General features: G+C 44.6%; 1 protein-coding gene across 3 annotated transcripts in view; it reads right to left on the reverse strand.

Moving 5' to 3' along the window:
- The window catches only part of METTL25 (methyltransferase like 25), a 403,498-nt gene that overhangs the window by 14,882 nt on the left and 367,340 nt on the right, over positions 1-21,276 (reverse strand). For all 3 annotated transcript variants that reach the window (XM_077471886.1, XM_077471887.1, XM_077471885.1), the window contains one exon: positions 11,508-11,579. In XM_077471886.1, the coding sequence (XP_077328012.1) occupies positions 11,508-11,579 (72 nt within the window). The remainder of the gene's footprint in view (positions 1-11,507; positions 11,580-21,276) is intronic.

Below are 21,276 nucleotides of genomic sequence, written 5' to 3' on the forward strand. Positions count from 1 at the left end.
AGTAAACACACAGCGTGGATGTCCTCTGGGAGTCAGTATTAACCGCATATAGAACCTCAAGATGGGCCAGAGAAGGTACCATTAACGAGGGCTATCTTCCATACGCTCTCCAACATCATACCGGATCCTTCGTCTGTCTCTCCTTGTAGGGGGTGTTTGCCAAATAGGTGTAGCTCTGGGAGTGGAGGGTAGCCTGTGAATCGCGGAGGCATCCAATAAGCCAAGTTTTACCAGGATCTCTTGACCCTCCAGGATGGTGGTGGCGGAGTATGTTGTGCTGTTATGAGGGATCACCAGGCGAAACGGGAATCCCCACCGGTATCTGATACGGGAAGATTGCAAGACAGTGGTAATCTCCTTCAGGTTCCTTCTCCTCTCCAAAGTCGCCGGGGCAATATCAGGGAAAATCTGTATAAAGTGGTCATCAAGGGTTATCCTCTGCTTGTTGCGGGCAGCTCTCAATATTTCTTCCTTAACGAGAAAGTCTTTCATGCAAAGGATGACATCCCTAGGGGGTTTGGGGCGAAGAGCCCTATGAATACGATCACATTTGAACATGTTGGAATCATGGTCAGGGAGCAGGGACTTAAACAATCTAATCACCACAGGAATGAGCTCAGACTCAGACTCAGGAATTCCGCAGATTATTGCGCCTGTTTCTGTTGTCGAGGTCTTCGATCTGAGTCTGCAGCAACTTGACCGAAGAGGATAGTGCTTCATGTAATCTGCTAAGGTCATTATGAGCAATCGCCAACTCATCATGCTTAGTCTCTAACCTCTCCGTTCTGGTTCCCAGGGCAGAGATTTCTTGTGATAAGGCATGTAAAGTTTTGTGAAGTTCCGATTGGAATTTAGATGCCAATCTGTTATACATGGTTTCCAAACTTTGCTCTAGATCAGCTTTAGAGAGGGAGCCAGGGCACTCACTGTTAGATGAAGGGGCAAGTGCGGATGGACACGGCGAACGTGGAGAGGTGGCGGGACCCGGGGAGAGGCCTCCCCTGACTGCGCCATCTTGCGCCATGCCGGACTGTTCCTGAGAGCGAAGAAGATACTGTGTGAGGGTCTTTTGAGCGATGCCCCGTGCTTTTTTTTTCTTCGCCGGCATGCACCAAGGTTCTGCGGGTTGAGGGGTGATATATAAAAAAAAAGGAGTGAATCGCGGTGTTAACGGCCCTCGGGGATAGGCAGAAGTCCCGGACGGAGCAGAGCTAAGAATTCAAACGTCCATCTTGCTCCGAGCCGCGTATGCGGCCTCTTTGGAAGGGGGTGAGCTGAAGTTGGTGTGGAAAGATAACTGCAAGTTTACTATCTGTGGGCCTGCTGGGATATGTGGTCCCACAGAATGAACCCGACCTTTAAGTGACCCAGGTCCTGTAGGGCAAGGTGGAAGGGGATACTCCCCAGGATATATACTCCAGCTGGGTCTGTGGTAGTGGGAGCTGTGAGAAACTGGGTGTAGCAGGGTGTAGCAAGATGGCCACCAGGATCCAACATAGGCCGGAGCCAGGGTCTTGCCTGGAGAGGGCTGCCAGAGACTATTGTTGCCTGATGCAGTGGGATAAGGGTATCAGTCCTCATAAACCCCCAGAGGTGGCCCAGTAAGATGTCCTCTTGACGTTGTGGAGAGGGGAGGTGGAGGGGAGTAGGCAGAGGAGAGTTCAGATAGCCCCACAGGGGACTCACCATGCCGGAGGGATGCAGAGCAGGGGATCCCAGAAGACTCCTGTGTGCAGAGGTGCAGCGGGAGCAGCGATTCGGCGGCCGAGTACGCTCCCTCCGGGTTGCCCGGATCCGCCGCCGGAGCGGCCCTCGGGTGGCTCCGCAGGAAAGGCGGGGGATTATGGAGGCCTAGTAGGCCGCAAGATGGCGCCCGGCGAGGCGGCTGACAGCGGCCGAAACGGACCGAATCCTTCGATCCACGGACAGCAGATGGCTGTCAAACACAGATAGGCCTGTGGAGGAGCACCCGAGGAGCAGGGTGGTATACGTTGTGGGCACTTACGGCGATCCGGAGCGGAGGATGGCAGAAGATTGTCGGAGGTCCTGCGGAGCTCTCAATAGAGCTTTATTTTGGTGGTATTTTATCACCTCTACCATTTTATTTTTTGCTCAACAAATAAAAAAAGATCGAAAGAAAGATCGTTTCTGTTAACATTTTTTGTAAATAAGTTTTCTTCTTCAATGACGGGCACTGATATGGCTGCACTGACAGGTACTGATAAGGCAGCACTGATGGGCAACGATGAGGTGGCGCTGATGAGGTGGCACTAACAGCCACTGATGGGTGGCACTGGTATGCAGCACTGATGGGCACTCATAGGTGGCACTACTGGGCACTCATAGGTGGCACTGATGGGCACTCATAGGCGGCACTGATGGACACTTATGGATGTCACGGATAGGTGGCATGGATGGGCACTGATAAATGGCACTGCTGGACACTGATGGGTGGCACTGATGGGAGGCATTGATGGGTGATGGGTGGCACTGATGACATTGATTGGTACATTATGGTGCCAGTCAGTGCCCATTTGTGGGCACTGACTGGCACATATTGGGCATCATTTGCACATGTGGATGGCCAGGGGGTACATACCTGGCCATCCACATGTTGCCCACTTCCCTGGTGATCCTAGTGGAGTCCCTGGTGGTCCAGTGTGGGCATCTGGGGGGGGGGGGCTGCGCTGATAAACAATCAGCGCAGACCTCCCCCGTCAGGAGAGCCGCCGATCGGCGGCTCTCCTCTACTCGCGCCTGTCAGACACACGTGACGAAAAGCCGATCACCGGCTTTTCCTGTTGACATCGTGATCAGCCATGATTGGACATGGCTGATCACGTGGTAAAGAGCCTCCACCGATCGCCGCGATGCGTGCCCCCATAGGCACGCAGCGGCATGTTATCCTGAAGGATGTCATATGACACCCAGTCAGGATAAAGAAACCATCGCCCGTTCATTCTGCTATAGGCCAGGCGGGAAGTGGTTAAAGAATCCCCTTTGCCCGTGCTTACACTCAAATGCGAATGTGTACCTAGGTCCTGCACAGATATGTAAATGGTGATTTCTTTATGCACAGTTAGGTCCAAATATATTTGAAAATAGGCACAGTTTTAGTTTTTTTCAGCTATTTACCAAAACACATTCAAATTATACTTTCAGTATCCCACAAAAGTGAGTACACCCCTCACATTTTAAAAATATTTTATTACATATTTTCATGTGACAACACTAAAGAAATTAGTGAGTGTACAGCTTGTATAACAATGTAAATTTGCTGTCCCCTCAAAATAACTCAACACACAGTCATTAATGGCAACAAAATTGAGTAAAAATGTGAAAATGTCCAAATTTGGCCTAAAGTGTCAATATTTTGTGTGGCCACCATTATTTTCCAGCATTGCCTTAACCCTCTTGAGCATGGAGTTCACCAAAGCTTCACAGGTTTCCACTGGAGTCCTCTTCCACAAGGACATCATGGAGCTGATGGATGTTAGAGACCTTGCGCTCCTCCACCTTCCGCTTGATGCCCCACAGATGCTAAATAGGGTTTAGGTCTGGAGACATCCTTGGCCAGTCCATCACCTTTACCGTCAGCTTCTTTAGCAAGGCAGAGGTCATCTTGGAGGAGTGTTCGAAAACTGTTCTGCGGCCCAGTCTTCGAAGGGAGGGGGATCATGCTCTGCTTCAGCATGTCTCAGTACATGTTGGCATTCATGGTTCCCTCAATGAACTGTAGCTCCCCAGTGCCGGCAGCACTCATGGAGCCCCAGACCATGACACTCCCACCACCATGCTTGACTGTAGGCAAGACACACTTGTCTTTGTACTCCTCATCTGGTCGCCGCCACACATGCTTGACACCATCTGAACCAAATAAGTTTATCTTGGTCTCATCAGACCACATGACATGGTTCTGGTTATTCATGTCCTTAGTAAACTGTTTGCGGGCTTCCATGTGCATCGTCTTTAGAAGAGACTTTCTTCTGGGATGACAGCCATGCAGACCAATTTGATGCAGTTTACAGGGGAATGGTCTAAGCACTGACAGGCTGACTCCCCCCCCAACCCTTCAACCTCTGCAGCAATGCTGGCAGCACTCATATTTATATTTCACACAGACAAACTCTGGATATGACGCTGAGCACGTGCACTTAACATCATTGGTCGACCATGGCAAGGCTTGTTCTGAGTGGAACATGTTCTGTTAAACCTCTGTATGGTCTTGGCCATCATGCTGCAGCTCAGTTTCAGGGTCTTGGCAATCTTATTATAGCCTAGGTCATCTTTATGTAGAGCAAAAATTGTTTTTTTTTTTAATCCTCAGAGAGTTCTTTGCCATGAGGTGCCATGTTGAACTTTCAGTGACCACTATGAGAGAGTGAGAGTGATAACACCAAATTTAACACACCTGCTCCCCATTCACACCTGAGACCTTGTAAGACTAACAAGTCACATGACACCGGGGAGGGAGGGAAAATGGCTTATTGGGCCCAATCTGCACATTTTGACTCACTTTTGTTGCCAGTGGTTTAGACATTAATGGCTGTGTTGAGTTATACACTGTTATACAAGCTTTACACTCACTACTTTACATTGTAGAAATTTCTTCAGTGTCGTCACGGATATAATAAAATATTTACAAAAATGTGATGGGTGTACTCACTTTTGTGAGATACTGCATGTAATGGATATGGGCTGAAAGTACACACTCTTAGGTTTAATCTGAGGGTATGTACATCCAAATCAGAAGAAGGGTTTAGGAATTACAGCTCTTAAGAATAGCTAACCCCCTTCTTTTAAAGGGCCAAAAGTCATTGGACAATTGCATCAAAAGCTGTTCCATGGCCAGGTGTGGGCTACTGCTTTGTTATTTCTTCATCAATTGAGCAGGTAAAAGGTCTGGAGTTGATTGTAAGTGTGCTATTTGCATTTGGAATCTATTGCTATGAACCTACATGATACATTCAAAGGAGCTGTCCATGCAAGTGGAGAAGGCATGGTAAGGCTTCAAAAATGAAACAAATCCATCAGAGAGATAGCAGCAACATTAGGAGTAGCCAAATCAACAATTTGGTACATTCTGAGGAAAGAAGAATGCACTGGTGAGCTCAGCAACATAAAAAGGACTGGACATCCATGGAAGACAACAGTGCTTGATGATCGCATGATCCTCTCTATGGTAAAGAAAAAAACAATCACAATATCCACACAAGTGAATGACACTCTCCAGGAGGTGGGTCTATTATTGCCAACGTTTAAAATCAAGGTGAAAACCATTCATAAGCCTAAAGAATAGAAAAGCCGGATTAGAATTTTCCAAAAAACATCTAAAAAAGCCAGACCCCTTCTGGAAAAGCATTCTTTTGATGGACGAAACTAAGATTAACTAAGATTAATCTGTACCAGAATGACGGAAGAAAAAAGTGTGGAGAAGGCTTGGAACAGCTCATGATCGAAAGCACACAACATCATCTGTAAAACGTGGTGGAGGCAGTGTGATGGCACTGGCTTCCAGTGGCACTTAGTCATTGGTGTTTATTGATTTTGTGACAGGAGACAGAAGCAGCCGGATGAATTCTGCATTTAAAGATATACTGTCAGCCCAGATTCAGCCAAATGCAGCAAAGTTGATTGGAAGGCGCTTCACAGTACAGATGGACAATGATCCAAAACACTGCAAAAGCAACCCATGAGCTTTGAAGGAAAAGAAGTTGAATATTCTGCAATGGCCGAGTCAATCACCTGATCTCAACCCAATTGAGCATGCATTTAACTTGCTAAAGGCAAAACTAAAGGCAGAAAGACCCACAAACAAAGAACTGAAGACAGCTGCAGTTAGAGCCTGGCAAAGCATCAGAAAGGAGGAAACACAGTCTTTGGTAATGTCCATGGGTCACAGACTTCAGCCAGGCATTGCCAGTAGAGGATGATTAACAAAATATTAAAAATTAACATTTTAATTATGATTATAATAATTTGTCCAATTACATTTGCGCCCCTGAAAATGGGGGGACTGTGTATAAAAATGGTTGCAGTTCCGAAAATTTGTACTTGATATTTATGGTCAACCCATTGAATTAAAGCTAAAAGTCTGCACTTCAAATTTATTTGGATTGTTTTCTTTTCATTTTATTCTGGTGGCATAGAGAGCCCAAACAAAATAAAAATTGTGCCTCTGTCCAAATATCTATGGACCTAACTGTATGTGAGATGATATTGCAACAGTCAGAGGGAAAGCAATAATTCTAGCACCAGACCTCATGTTAAACTCTAAACTGGTAACCTCTGAAGTCTTTTAAAGCGCCACACTTATGTACTGTAGTTTGTTGCCATTGCACAATTTTTTGGGGGGGATGGTTTTCACTAACCTCTCCTTTGAAAATGTTAGTTGCTTGGCTATGTATCTTTTTTTGTAATACAAATAACACAAATGTTTGTAAATATATATGCAATACATGCTAGTCATATTCACAATGGTGTCGTTTTTCAATGGTAAGCTTTAGTGCATTAAGTGGGTTTTGGCGCCATATTGGGGCGCATCCACTAACAAATATTGCACAGGAAAATAAAAAAGGAAAAGATAACTGTATAAACAATAAAAGAGGAGAACTATAGAAAATAACAGGGATATGCTGAGTTAAGAGACAAGGCTGTAGACAATTACATGTGTCATATTTGCATCTATTTAACCAGGACCAATCGTATGGGCATTTTTGGGTGCCTGTTGGAGATATCACACGTCACTTGGAAGAAAAAAGATTAAGATAAATGTATAATTCCATTGGTTCAGAGTATACTACCATATGCAGTCCATCCGGGCCATTTGTTATTGAAAACATGCATTGTGTCTAGTATACTTTGGAGCACCTGAGCCCAGAGTACCATAGGTGAGTGCCAATTTAAGGCTATTGCCCACAAGGTAAAATTATATTTACAAATTTTTGGTTTGGGGGGGGGGGGGGGTATTTGGTATGGGGGTGAAAAGTAGGCACATTGGTGCTGTCAGTGTGATCAGTGACCCAGTCTTCTGCACTACCTTGGAGGCTACCTGACTCCATATATGAGTCAGTTGGGGACAGCTCCTAAAGCCCCTAAAACAAGTGTCAGGGACTCCTGGGTACAATCTATGTACTCTATCTGGGGTGAGGTACTACGTCCTGTGTAGTTTCACTACCATTTCTTTAAGAGACATCAAGCGAGAACATTTATGCATGTTTAGTATCATGTCTGACCATTCCTCTGAGGAAAATTCTTGGCCTATGTCTGTTTCCTAATGGGTCATAGCAGTTGATTTCTCTGGTAAGTGGATTTCATTAAGGTATCTATACACCATGGAGATGGTCCCTTTCTCCCTAGACAAATTGTGGCATACTGTTTCATATTGAGAGAGTCTCGGATTAGTGTTCAGTTAGTATAGTGATTCAAAGAAATGCCTTATCTGGAGATATTTATAGAACTCGGACCTCGGAATACCAAAATGGTCCTGTAGGAGTGAGAAGGAGCTCAATTGTGATTCATATGTTAGGGCTTTTAGTGTAGGGAGAGCCTTTTTTTCCCCACCAGGGAAACAGGTCAAGTTATTCATGCACTAGGGGGAATCTTGTGTCTCCAAGAAATGAAGCTGGGGGGTCTAAATGATCGCACGTTAAACTTCTGGTGGTACAGGGTCCATAAGTGTATGGTTTGGCTCACAATACTGTCTAGAGCGCTTATCTCCCTGGGTCTCGTTTCATCCCTCCACAGTAGTCCTGGTACGTAGAATGGATGGACTGAGATCATTTCAAACAGAAGCCAGGGGATCTAATTTAAGACAATCTAGCTGTTAAATAATAGAGCTATACATTAGGTAATCTCAAACCTCCCTGTGATAAGGGCCTATGAATAAGTAATTTGCCATATCTGGGGGTCTTGTTTTTCCAAACAAATGTATTAATGGATCATTGGTTTAGCTCTATAGTTTGGTGAGACACATAGATGGGAAGGGGGTCTAAAGAAGTCCACACACAAGTTACATAGTAAGGTTGAATAAAGACACCAGTCCAACCAGTTCAACTTGAGTGAGTGTCTACAATTGTCCCTATCCCTGTACATTGCACACTCACATTGGCCCCTACCCTCAAGGAGCCCACACAAGTATAGTAGTATAGAAGTATAACAGTTTTGGGAGGATGGACATTTTGATGGCCATAACTCTTCCCATCAAGGAGATAGGAAAGGTTGACCATAGGTGCAGCCACTGTTTGACTTTGGAGAAGGCTTGGGGGTAGTTGGCATTGTACTTTGCCCGAAGGAAGGGGGTCAAGCGCACACCCAGATATTGAAGGGTGTTATCTGTGAGGCCGATACTAAAGGAGTCCCTGAGGTTGGTTGATATATGTTGTGGGATGTTGATTGGGAGTGCGGAGCATTTTGCTATGTTTACTCCCAACCCAGAAAGGGTGTGGAATTTCTGTAAGGTAGATAGCAGGTTGGGGAGACATACTACTGGGTCTGGTAAGAACATAAGTACGTTATCTGCGTAGACTCATTTTGAATTCTTCCTCCCCTTTCTGGTAAATGTTTGGGTTTGTGATAATTGCCCTGGCCAAAGGTTCTATCGCCAGGGCAAAAATCAGTGGTGACAGAGGGCATCCCTGTCTTGTTCCCCTGCCCAGGGGCAAATACTCAGAGGAACAGCCAGGCAGCTTGATTTGGGTGTGGTACAAGGCTTTAAATCCATTTACAAATTCTCCAGAAAACCCAATTTTAGCAAGGAGTGTCAATATAGGACAAGAGGACACTATCAAAAGCTTTATGTACGTCTAGGGCTAGAATTAGAACTTTGCGGGATCGTTATTGAGGACTGATATTGGTATGTAGTTTTGTGGGAGGGAATCGTCCTTATTGGGTTTGGGGATGAGTGTCAAATTTGTGAACAGCATGTTGTCTGGTAGTGTGTTGCCTTGTAGGATATGATTAATTCGTTTTGTAAGTTTAGGGGGAAGCGTGCCTGCAAATTCTTTATAATATAATGAGGTGTATCTGTCAAGGCCAGGGGCTTTCAAGGTTTTTAAAGATTTAATGACGGAGATGATCTCTTGTTCCGTGCGGGGGGCATTCAGGCTGTGTATCTGCTCCTTCGATAATGATGGGAGGGATAGAGAGCCTAGCCATGAATCCAGGTCATTTGGGGTGGTAGATTCTGGGAGTGATAGTAGGATGTAAAAATGTGTACATCCTTAGCGTGTGATATCATTTAGCCTGACCTGTCCCTCAACTTGTAAATGTGTGTTGGCTGAAGGGATTGATGAAGTTTGCATGTAAACATGGCTGAGGCAGAGTTAGAATGGAGAAGGAACCGTGCCTTAGACCAGCATATATATTTTTCTGTTTTTACTGATAGGATTGTATCCAATTAAACTCTTTTTTTGGTCCATCTGTCTCAGTATTTCTGATGATTGGGTATGTACATGGTATAGTTTATCTAGTTCCAGGGTAAGGGTTTTAATTTTGGCCATTTTTTTGGCGTTTCCTGATGGTGGCTAATTCTATGAGGCAACCACGGAGGACCGCCTTATGTGCTGCCCACAATACAGAGGGAGATATGTCATCTACATAATTTAGTCTGAAATATTCAGCTAATTGATCCGCTACTTGTGAGATTATTTCAGGATCTGCTAGTAGGGAAACATTCAGTCTCCAGGAGGCTGTCATGGGGAGAGTCTAATATGGCATGTATGGAAAGATACCATATGGTGATCTGACCAGGGGCAGGTATGTATAGCGGCTGAGGATGAATTAGCGAGTAGGATTGGGGAGCTGAAGATATAATCTAATCTGGCATAGCTGTCATGCGGGTGTGAGTGGGCGAATTCCCTCGCTCCTGTATTCAAGGCCCTCTGTGTGTCAATTAGTTGGAATGTTCCCAAAGATCTCAGCAGGGACTTGGGGAAGGCATTAGCCGTATTTACCACCTTACCCATGTCCAAGCTTGAGTGGGCTACTAGGTTAAAGTCTCCCCCGACCAGCATATCTGTGGAGTTATATCTATTCAGAACCTGAAAGAAGGATCTGAAGGAGCTCTGTGAATTGTTGGTGGGGGTGTAGACATTTGCAATAGTTAGAGCTCAACCCTATGTCACCCTGATCAGGAACCTGCTGGCTGGGTCCTTTTTATATATTTTTTTATATATATTTTTATATATATTTTTGAAGTGCTTGTTAGTCATGTATGCTACTTAAAGAGTGCAACGTATTAAGTCAGGCAGATGTCTCAGTCAAAACAATAGCACAGGCATCTGTCAATGCTCAATACCTTGATTATCTGCATCAACTTATCCACAGAAAAGTAGAAGGGTTTCCTTTCTTGTTCACAGAAAATCTGCGTGCAAAAAACAATTGGCCCAATGGTGCAAAAGCACTTGTTGTCTACTATTAAGTAAGTCCAATATCAGGACAGTAGTCAAGGATCATTGAATCAGACCAGGATCAGGTCCCTAGGATCAGCATATAGTTAGACCTCTGGGAAGCAAAGCATGTGCTTTTGCTAACAGTTGGATAAAATGATGAGTCTCCTCAAAAGCAAATAAAAAGATCATAGACACGACAAAGTCTTGCGGGATTCCTTTTGTCTTTCTTTTCAGGACAGAGTATAAGAGAGGCCAATAATACGGCCGTACTTCTGTAAAAACTAGGTCAATTCTCCCCTTGGTTCAGCGAGAGTAAATGAGAACTGTGTGAAGTGTGCCTGATCTGTACTCTTGGAAATCATACAGATTTCTGATTTACAGGAAGCTGGCAGACAGAAAACTACATCATTATCTGCATACTTCAAAATTGCTTTTTTTGTGTGTAAAAAATGCCATTTAGGAAAAAAAATCAAGCCTTTACAGCAACACTGATTCCAGGAAAGGATTTGAAAAGAAGGTACTGCAATAGACACGCTGTGACTGTTAAAATGTTTATAGTGGAAAAACAGGATTGTTCTAGTGAATGCATTTCATTTAAGGAAGATTGCAAACATCTTTTACAGACATCAAAGCAGAAGTTGCATAAGGTCCAATCCAAGACATAGCCAATGTATTTCTTAATTTGCTTACCAAGTATTTTGGCATGTGGCATTCACTGGTCTAACTGCATCCTTTTAAATAAGGTGGCAGTGTGTACAGTAATCAAACTTCACATCTCTAAATAACTAACAAAAATTATATTGCTTGATCAGCTTGGCAAATGTCTTCAACTAAGGGAACTATCTACATAGAGTGGCTATAAACATAATGGCTGGCGTCTTGCAAATTAGAGTTCAATTAAAATACCATAAAACTTATTGCTTTAACTTTACTAAAAATAATAACATCTGCTGGGCATATGTCTGAAACAGAGATCTATTCTCTTTTGCCAATTCGAAATGATGCACATCATCGAGTGTGTTCTCTACGAATAGATTTTTCTTATTCAGTAAGTGTGAATGATCTCATGTGATGGAGGAAAGTTTCTATGTGTTGGACGTGTCAAAGTAAACATACCTGTTCCCTTAGATAGCACAGGCGGTCCAGCAGGATCAAGGCCTCAATACATGGTGCCAGAAAAACCTTCAGCTGAAAATAAACAAGAAATATTAAGGGACAGTAAAATGTGTCTAAAAAAAGTTGAGGCCAACAATAATACTGCATTAACCTCCCATATTGAGCAGCGCAAAAGTTCTGCACCCATTTACAAGCCAATATATGTGAAAAGGTCACCACCCCCCCCCCCCCCAAAAAAAAACCTTGAAATTGGGTTCACAACCCGTAAAAGTTATAAGCAAAAATAATGCATCAGTATTTTTATATATATATATATATATATATATATATATATATATATATATATATATATATATATAAAAGTGATAAAAAAAACATAGAAAAGATGGATGCAAGTAAAGTAAGACAAGTGGCTACCAAAAGCCTGACATATAATAAGGCACAGTACTACAGAGCAGCTTGAAGGCTAACATGACAATTGTATATGTTAATGTATCCCAAGAAAACAATTATAAAAGTTATAAATACAATACTGAAACCAAACACACACACACCATTACAACATTCACACAATGCTCTCACCCCCGAATAACAAAAAACAAATAATATGGAAAAGAAAAAGACCCCCAAAGTATTTCACTAAAGGGTGTAAAATGTAAACATTACGCATGTAGCTGGGAATTTAAGAGTTTTGCTATTTGAGAGGTGGCGATGTCAAACCAGGGCTGCCATATTTTGGTGAAATTCCCTGGGCATGCTCTTCCCTCACAAATTATTTTAACGAGCTGCATCTTAGGAAAAGCAGGTTATATCATAGAGAAGTTCAAGATGAGATACGGGGGTGGGTTGGTGACAGAATCTTCTCACCTGCAATCTTTGCAAAAAGGCTCACATCTTCTGGGGAAGATTTTTTACAGTGAGGGGACATTTTTCACAGATGGGGAGATGGGTTGGCTATCTGGAGGAACTATTTCCAACATCTGACCAGTGGAATAAATATTTAATCAGTTTTATGTGAGTCACAGCATTTTGGAAAAATAGGATTGAGACTATTCTGTACATTCTGTATCTCCTTTAGATTTACCAAAACTATATAAATTTCAAGTCCTGAGCTACAGTATTAGCCAGGCCTCAAGGGTTACTCGCCACCAGTTCAAACACCCACCCACCCAACCCCTACCCTGCCCTGCCCCTAAATATGCCATCATAAATTATCTCATGAAATTACCCTTAAATGTTTTATGCAGAATTAAGCAACTTTATCCACGCTCATCATGGCAGCCTCACCCGTATCCACCAATGCAGCCTCGCCCGTGTCCATCAATGCAGCCTTGCCCGTGTCCACCAACGCAGCCTCGCCCGTGTCCACCAACGCAGCCTAATGCTTGTCCACCAATGCAGCCTTACCCTTGTCCACCAATGCAGTCTAACCCTTATCCCCCAACGCAACCTCACCCATGTCCACCAATGCAGTCTCATCCTTGTCAACCAATGCAGCCTGCTCGTGTTCATCGTGCTGCCTACCTGTGTCCATCATGCAGAGGAGAAGAGCATTCCTGGCTGGATAATAGGAGCGCCGAGGGACATTACTGGAACAGCTTTGATTTCAATTGCTGTGTGTTCCCGCCGCTCAGCGTCCTGTACAGCCCCGCCCCCTGGCTGGGGAACTTTGATAAACATCACTCGTCCTGGGTTGGATGGGAGATCTGTCTATCAAATTCCCTGGGACCAGGGGACAGAGCTATGTGTGACAGTGAGTGCGGGGAACACTTGGTTATTGAAATGAAAGCCGCTAGTGATGTCCCTTGGGCTCTGATCATGCAGCCGGCTCTCTCCTCTCTCTTCCCCCCGCGAGCCCTGTAAAAAGGACTCCAATACAACCCGCCAGCCAGCAGTGCTCACCCCCCCCCCCCTCGCTCCCAGGCAGCCCTTCCTCGCCAGCCCTCAAAATCCACTTGCAAAATGCAAGCAGGCAAGAGTAATTTTTGAGGGCTGTAATAGGAGACCATCTATCCAATCACTCTGTATCCAATTTAGGCAGGCTTTTCCACTACATAGTTGATTGTAGAACTAAAGGCGATTGTACTATCATAGTGTATAGTGTATGGTGAGCTTTACAGACTTCCAGGGACACGCTTTTCCTGTTTTCAATACTACAGCTCTGCTTGACATAGGCTATGTGATCACTCAGCTCCTGCATGTGCTGTCCAATGAACGATCTATACAAGAAGGTGGTAAGTTACATAATAATCAATCAGTAGATGAAGACAAAAGCTGTGTATTTAGGGTGAATGGTACTCACTGAAAATGTCTGCATGTAACAAAAGGGGGGGGGGGCAATTTCCTGAAAGGGGATTGCAGGTCCAGGGTGTGTGTTAATGAGGCCAACTGCTGTATTCTAACAGTTTTTTGTCCCAAATACCAGAACGAATAGCAGGAAGTAATGAAGGAGTTTTCTATAGGGGACACTGGAGGCCAAGGTAACTCCTGCTCTAGAATATAGAGTAAGCTATTTATTTTCTACAGCAGAAGTACATTAAAAGGTATACTGGTGCATAGGGAAGCTGGAATTTAGAAGAAATAAAAGGTGAACTTAGCCAACTTTAGTAGTTGGTTGCCACAGTCACTTAACTGTCTTGCTCCAGCACAGGTGCCTCTTTTATCTCTGAAGAATGTGGACACTTACAGGTATTCCCTAGGGTGTCCGGGCTGTTTCTTGCGACGCGTCACAATCTCCTGCTTCTGTCCACTACAGTCTGTTGCTACTTTGCTGCTGCAGTCTGCTACAGTAAGCTAGTCTTCAGCTTCTGTCTGCTATAGTCTCTCATTACCTCCATATCTGAGCTGGGGGTAGCTTGCAGCAAAGTGCAAACACTTGCATGGGGCCTCTGGTGGAACACTAGCAATTTCTTAGACTCCACTGTGGAGCTAGGGGTCTAAATCTTCAGTCTCGGCCAGGAGAACACACAGCAATTGTTGCTAGCAGCTATAGCCACTGGCATAAACTGCATGAAACATCTGACAGGCTGGTTGTACCCAAGTTTATTGATTGATCAATTTGGGTATAATCAGCCTGCCAATACAAGGTTCGAATCAACTATGGTTGGCTTAGTACAAGCTCAGTTTCAGTTTACACCCTGATTGAAAAAAATCTGAACTACAAAATATGGAATTAGACGATTGTTACACAATGTTCAAATACAGCCTGTTAGTGCCACAGCTAATAAGTAACCTAAATGCATACTTTATCTAGGTGGGGAAATTCGATATACTATGTACGCCCCAAAAAAACGTCACTGAAGTATGCAAGGCATATGAAGAACACCCTGTTCTGCTCCCTTTGCTGATTTTACTGGAAAACAATGTTTGTCACTGGACAGCTTCTGCTATGAGCTTTTAAACTGTGTTTGTAAACATTTCTCAGAAGAATAATAGGGGTAATTTTGATCGGCATAAGATGTCAATAAAAACTGTACAAGTAAAGCAAATTTTTTTTACTTGTTTATTTCTTTTTTTATTGAACATGTTCCTTTTTATCCTCTTGTTAAAGGCATGGTAAACATTCCTAACTGCATGGTGATTGATTGGTAGTCACCAACTCTCCGCTCTGCCCATCCAGCACTCACTGGAGCGCTGGGCTGTGCAAGGACCAGGAGCGGCTGGCTGAGGCTCTCAGTGGCACTATTATTGTCCGGATCCCTGCAGAGCCTAAACTCTGTGACGTCAGCCGGCAGCAAGCTTTAGCATACTTTTGGCTGAATCTGGGTGCAGAACTAAGTGCACTCCTGTGACCCACAGAGGTAGGGCCAAAGGAGCTTTGGCCATATTTTTATTTTTTATTTTTACATTCAACCCTCTAATACTAACATATTTACAAAATAATAATTTATTGTAAACAATACCACATAATGCTGATAACCACACAGTAACACTACCACTATACACAAAATTGCCAAATTTGCTGCATAACCATAATGCCCAACCTATGGTAACACACATTAAGTATATTTAAACCTTTGTGACAAAGAACAATGATTGGTTCCTTATGCATGTAAGGATGAAGCTGAGAGGTAGGAGAGGGTTATGTCCAAGTAAGAGAAGATGCATCTTATATTATAATTCACTTCAGAAACACATTATGGCAATATACATAAAAAGCACTTATAATCCTGAAAATAACATACAATGCCAAACGGCCTTACGTATATTGTTAGGCTTTAAACAGTAATGGAGATTACATCTGTATCTCATACTCCCATCTGTGACTTGAAGAGAAAAGGGATTCTGGCTTTATCTCAAACTTTAAATGCATTAAATGGTCAAACTCAAACATTCGCATAAAAAAAATATGACTTACTCTGTAAGACAAATGAATTCACAAGGCCAGGGTGCTACTCAAATGGTTTCATACCAAACTTGCTTTAAATGTAACTCATATTCAGAAATACACCCATGACATTAATGGTCAAAAAAAGAGATTTTGGATCTATTTTTGTACAAGCGTATAATGAGAGTGCGCTATATAGACTCCAGAGCGTGTAGAAAGTGTAGAAACCGTGCCGTACCTATGATATGCTGTAGGCATTAACTTGTACACGATGAAGTGGATTACAAAATATAATTGGCCAAACGAAAAAATAAACGTGCAAGCCAAAAAAGCTATATAAGTGAAAATATAACTTATTTCAGCAAGTTTGGAATGAAAACTTAAAAGAGTATGTTACCCCAACATTTCATGTGCCTGCTGTACCATGCACTTGTATGAAATGGTATCCTATTCTCTTTGTTTTGCTTCATTTTTGTGAAATCCCTGGTGTTCTTGCCTATTAAAAACTGACAATACTAAGCAGGAGAACACAACGCGGTCAGTTCTCTAGCTATGCTGGGAACTCAGTGTACTCTCCTCCAATTATCAGACTTCCCTGACATCCCCCTGCCTTGCACAGCCATTAGCTGGGAAGCTCAGTGTGCATTTGCCTCTCCTCCCCCAAACTCTTATGTAGTTGAGAACAGAGGGAATGTGATCACTTACTAAAAAAGGAAAAAAAGGTGTTTATCATGTTTTTTTTTTAATATGTATACACAAATGTTTTGCCTTTCATTTCTTTTTTTTTTTTTTTTTAACAAAGAATTTTTATTTATGTTTCAAACAAAAAAAAAAACAGAGAACAGACATGCGTCAGCAAGGTACATACGTATTTTGAGTAGACAGATAATCAAATGTATCACATATAAGCACAGATAGTTCTTAGCAATGTGTAGAGTCACTAATCATTGCAGCATAGAATGTAAAACCTCCCCGAGACCTCCCCCCACCACCCAAAAAACCACATAAATTACAAAAAAAGAGAAACCCCCCCCCCTCCCCCCACCCTCCACTCCCCCTAGCCTAAGCAATAGTCAAATGCTTCGCCTCAACCCATGCCGCCCAAATCTTCCCAAATTTCCCAGGGCAGTTCCTGCCCAGATATGTAAGTTTGTAGAGCGGCAAAGCCGCGTTCACCAGGGACTGCCACAGTTGTTTAGTAGGAGGGAGAGGTTGATTCCATTGCAGTAGTATGGCTTTCCTCGCATAGAGTGTAGTGTAAAAAATAAACAGTTTCTTCCCCCAGGAGATATCCAGAAAATCACAGATACCCAGCAGGAGAGGTATCGGGCTAAGTGGAATCGTAAGCTCCCCCACTGCATTAATATCGGCCAGGACCCCTCTCCAAAATCCCACTACCCCAGGGCAGGACCAGACCATGTGGAAAAAGTCAGCATCCTCTTCTTTGCATCTGGGGCAGGTAGTCAATCGGTCGGGGTAAATCCTTGCCAGGCGTGCCGGTGAAAAATATACCCGGTGGAGGAACTTCAATTGTATAAACCTGTCCCTTGCAGAAATCGCAAGGGTCAGGTACTGCTGTAAACCCTCTTCCCAGTCCTCCTCAGTAAGCTCCGGAATGTCGCCTTGCCAGAGCTCAAACAAATGGGAGATCCTAGTCTCCTCCGATACGGTCAGCGCGGCATACACCATGGACAGTGTGCGCGTCCCTCCCCCCTCAGAACCAAGCGCCTCTTCCACCGCCGACACCCCAAGAGTCGCTCTAGATGGGAATTGAGAACGGAAGGCGTGTCGCAACTGCAGGAATCTGAAAAACATGTGGTTCGGGAGGTCCCTGGCCTGTTTAATAGCATCGAAGGAGAGTAGCTGCCCCTGGGACACTATGTCCCCCAGTGTTGTAACTCCATGCCTGGCCCAAACAATCGGATCCGGGATGGATTGAAAGTGGGGCAAGCGGGGGTTCCCCCAAAGGGGAGTCCCCGGGGCCCACACCCCTGCGCCCACCAACCTTTTGTTCACCAGATCCCATATTTTAAGCGTCGTACGCATCGGGAGGGTTATCCCAGGGTTAGATCGTGGTCCCCTATAGATCAGGTTCCTGAGTTCCGCATAAGAGCCCAACAACGCCGCCTCCAACGAGGACGCAGGGTTGACCGGGCCCTCGGAGAGCCACCACCTGACAGTCACTAGGACTGCCGCCCAGTAATATTTCAGAAAACAGGGCAGTGCCAGACCGCCCCTCACAAGGGGCCGTTGGAGGGTTGTTTTAGCTATTCTAGGGGGCCTACCATTCCAGACGAAGGACGAAACAATGCCATCTAATTTCTTAAAAAATCTAAGCGGGATGTGGACTGGGGTCTGACGGAAGAGATAGGTAAACCGAGGAAGGACCGACATTTTAATTAAATTGACCCGTCCCACTGGCGAAAGCGGCAAGGACCTCCACCCAGTACACCTCTGGGTCAACTGGGTAACCACCGGATTCAGGTTAAGGGTAATAAATTGTTTCAAGTCTCTGTGTATTTCCACCCCTAGATATTTAAATTGAGAAACCCTCTGCAGTTGCCCATCTACTCGGGAACCACCCTCACCATCATGTAGTGGGAATAGAATTGATTTCGCCCAGTTTATACGTATACCCGAGAATTGTCCAAACCGGTCTATATGCGACAATGCCGCCTGTAGGGAGGCTCCGTCGTCCTTGAGATACAACAGGGTATCATCAGCATATAACGAAACTTTTTCCTGCAAAGGACCCCGGACAATACCCCGAACCTCAGGAGAGGAGCGGAGAATAGCCGCCATAGGTTCAATTGCCAGTGCAAAAAGCCCCGGGGACAGTGGGCACCCCTGCCTGGTTCCCCTATGGAGGGGAAAGAGCGGGGAGAGGACCGCACCCGTACGCACTCTGGCCGTGGGAGCTCTGTACACCGCCCTGACCCAGGAGATAAAGGCTGGACCGAATCCAAATCTATGGAGGACTGCCCACAAATAGTCCCACTCCACAGAATCAAAGGCCTTCTCCGCGTCTAGGGAGACCACAACCTCCTCCCCACATTCTGCATCCCCCGAGGCCAAAACAGTAAAGAGCCTGCGAATATTAATATCTTTCCCCTTCCCTGGCATAAAGCCAGACTGATCCTCATGGATTAAGGTAAGTATAACCTCGTTCAGTCGCCTGGCAAGGATTTTGGTCAGCACTTTCGCGTCCGAGTTGAGTAGGGAAATGGGTCGGTATGACGAGCACAACTGGGGGTCCTTCCCAGGTTTAGGGATCACCACTATGATGGCTTGTGCCATAGATGGAGGAAGTTCCCCCTCCCGAAGGGACACGGTGAGCATATCATGCATTCTAACTGACATCTCCTCTAGATAATACTTATAAAATTCCGGGGGTATCCCATCCTCCCCAGGGGTCTTCCCCGGCTGCATGGACCCCAGCGCCACCCGGACTTCCGCCAGAGTGATCGGGGAGTCCAGACCGTCCCTGGCCTCAGAAGTAAGGGCAGGGAGTGTCACCCCCTCTAAAAAAGCACTTAACTCCTGCGCTGAGTACTGCACCCTAGATGAATAAAGGGCGGAGTAGAACTCTGCAAAGCAAGCGTTGATGGCAAGGGGATCCGTCACCATCGTCCCAGCACTATTCTGTATTCGAGGGATAGTGGAGATTGGGGCCTGCTCCCTCGAGATCCAGGCCAACAATCTCCCCGTCTTTTCGCCCTGTTCAAAAATCCTCTGCGTCTGAGCCAGTTGACGTTTGCTTGTTTTAGCCACCCTAAGGAGCACCACCTCTCTATACGCCACTTTCATATCCTGAGCCGTGAGCGGGTTACCCGTGAGGGTGAACCGGGTCTCCAGTTCCTGGGCCCTGGCCTCTGCCTCCTCTACCGTGATCTTTGCCTTTCATTTCTATTTTACACTGAATGGGTTGTTTTACATAGTGATTGTTTATAATCACTTTAAATGGCATTTTATCTTAAATGTATTAATGCCTGTAAGTAATAATGTTTAAAGGATAAGTTCATCTTTATGAACATGTTACATGTTCCACCCGTTTTTAGGGTGGAACATGTAGCATGTTCCCACTCCTGCAACCGCTCGGGGATCTGAGCACCTGGTGTGACAGCAGTACGAAGAGAAGATCCCTGTAGCAGTTGTCACTTTTTGAAAAGAGCGTGGCCATGCAGGGCTCTGCCCACACGGCTGCATAATTTATTCACACCTTTCAGAGACTAGTTGTACTGCCTAATGTAGACAGAAGATGCAGCCCTCAACAAGCCATTGTTTACATCCTTCAGGTAGCAATCATATGCCCAAGTGGCCACACCATTGCCAGTATTTTCTACATAGATAAATGAGACTGTCTCCTGGGACTGAAGACATTCTCCATACATATGTATGAACATAACTGTGTGCAGAAGATAACCGTGAATGATGTAAAAGCTATGGTCACTGGAAAGTTACAGAAGTCACATACAGATGTTGTTATTAGGCTGCTGATCTATGTTCAGGAGACAAAGACAATGCACTCCTTTGGAATATGAACATATTATTTAACAGAGCTGTCTCCTATGTTTTAAGTTATATATTAAAACTATTCTATGTGGGATTGTGGGATACAGCTGCAATGTAACAAATTTTCACTATTTTATTACATAAACTAATTGATACCATCGATATTTCCTACAGACTACACTGCAAGGATTATAATATAAAGGAATGTATTATTGCTTTTTTTAAATGGTTTGCCTTTGCCTGAAGGAGCTCTTGTGTTTACATAATGAGTCCAAACGTGGTGCATTATCCTATAAGCTCTGTTTTAGCAACTGCTAGAAAAGTTTGTGTGCCAACAGCAGGAACCAGAGAGTTGGCAAATTGGGCATACATAATTCTGGCAGTATACATTTGTTCCAATATTATCTTTTTGCAGCATTAGCCTTACTTGAAAAATAAAACAAAAGCTAACGTGTTCTACAGACATATAGGCGTTGATTTACTAAAACTGGAGAGAGCAAAATCTGGTGCAGCCGTGCATGGTAGCCAATCAACTTCTGCTTGTTCAGTTAAAGCAGAGTTCCACCCAAAAGTGAAAGCTCCACTTATCAGCCTCCTTCCCCTCCTGCGCTGCCACGTTTGTCCCCTTTTGGGGGGAGCAGGTACCTGTCCCCACTTCCAAGAGATCTCGCCACGATGAGATCACTCGGAAAGTTCAGCTTCCCTCCTCCTTCCCCCACTGCCGGTCCATTCAGAAAGCGCAGCACGCTTCACACATGCACAGTAGGGTACGACTCACTGCCAGGTTCCCTTGCTACAAATGGCGGCGGCAACACCCGAGAGCCTGGGGTGCCAACATCGTTGGACTTCAGGACAGGTAAGTGTCCTTATATTAAAAGTTAGCAGCTTTTGGGGGGGGGGGGGGGGGGGGGCAGAACTCCTCTTTAAGAC

This window comes from Lithobates pipiens, unplaced genomic scaffold, assembly GCF_037356315.1.
Source record: "Lithobates pipiens isolate NorthernLeopardFrog02 unplaced genomic scaffold, aLitPip1_a1.2 Scaffold_8, whole genome shotgun sequence".
Classification (NCBI taxonomy): domain Eukaryota; kingdom Metazoa; phylum Chordata; class Amphibia; order Anura; family Ranidae; genus Lithobates; species Lithobates pipiens.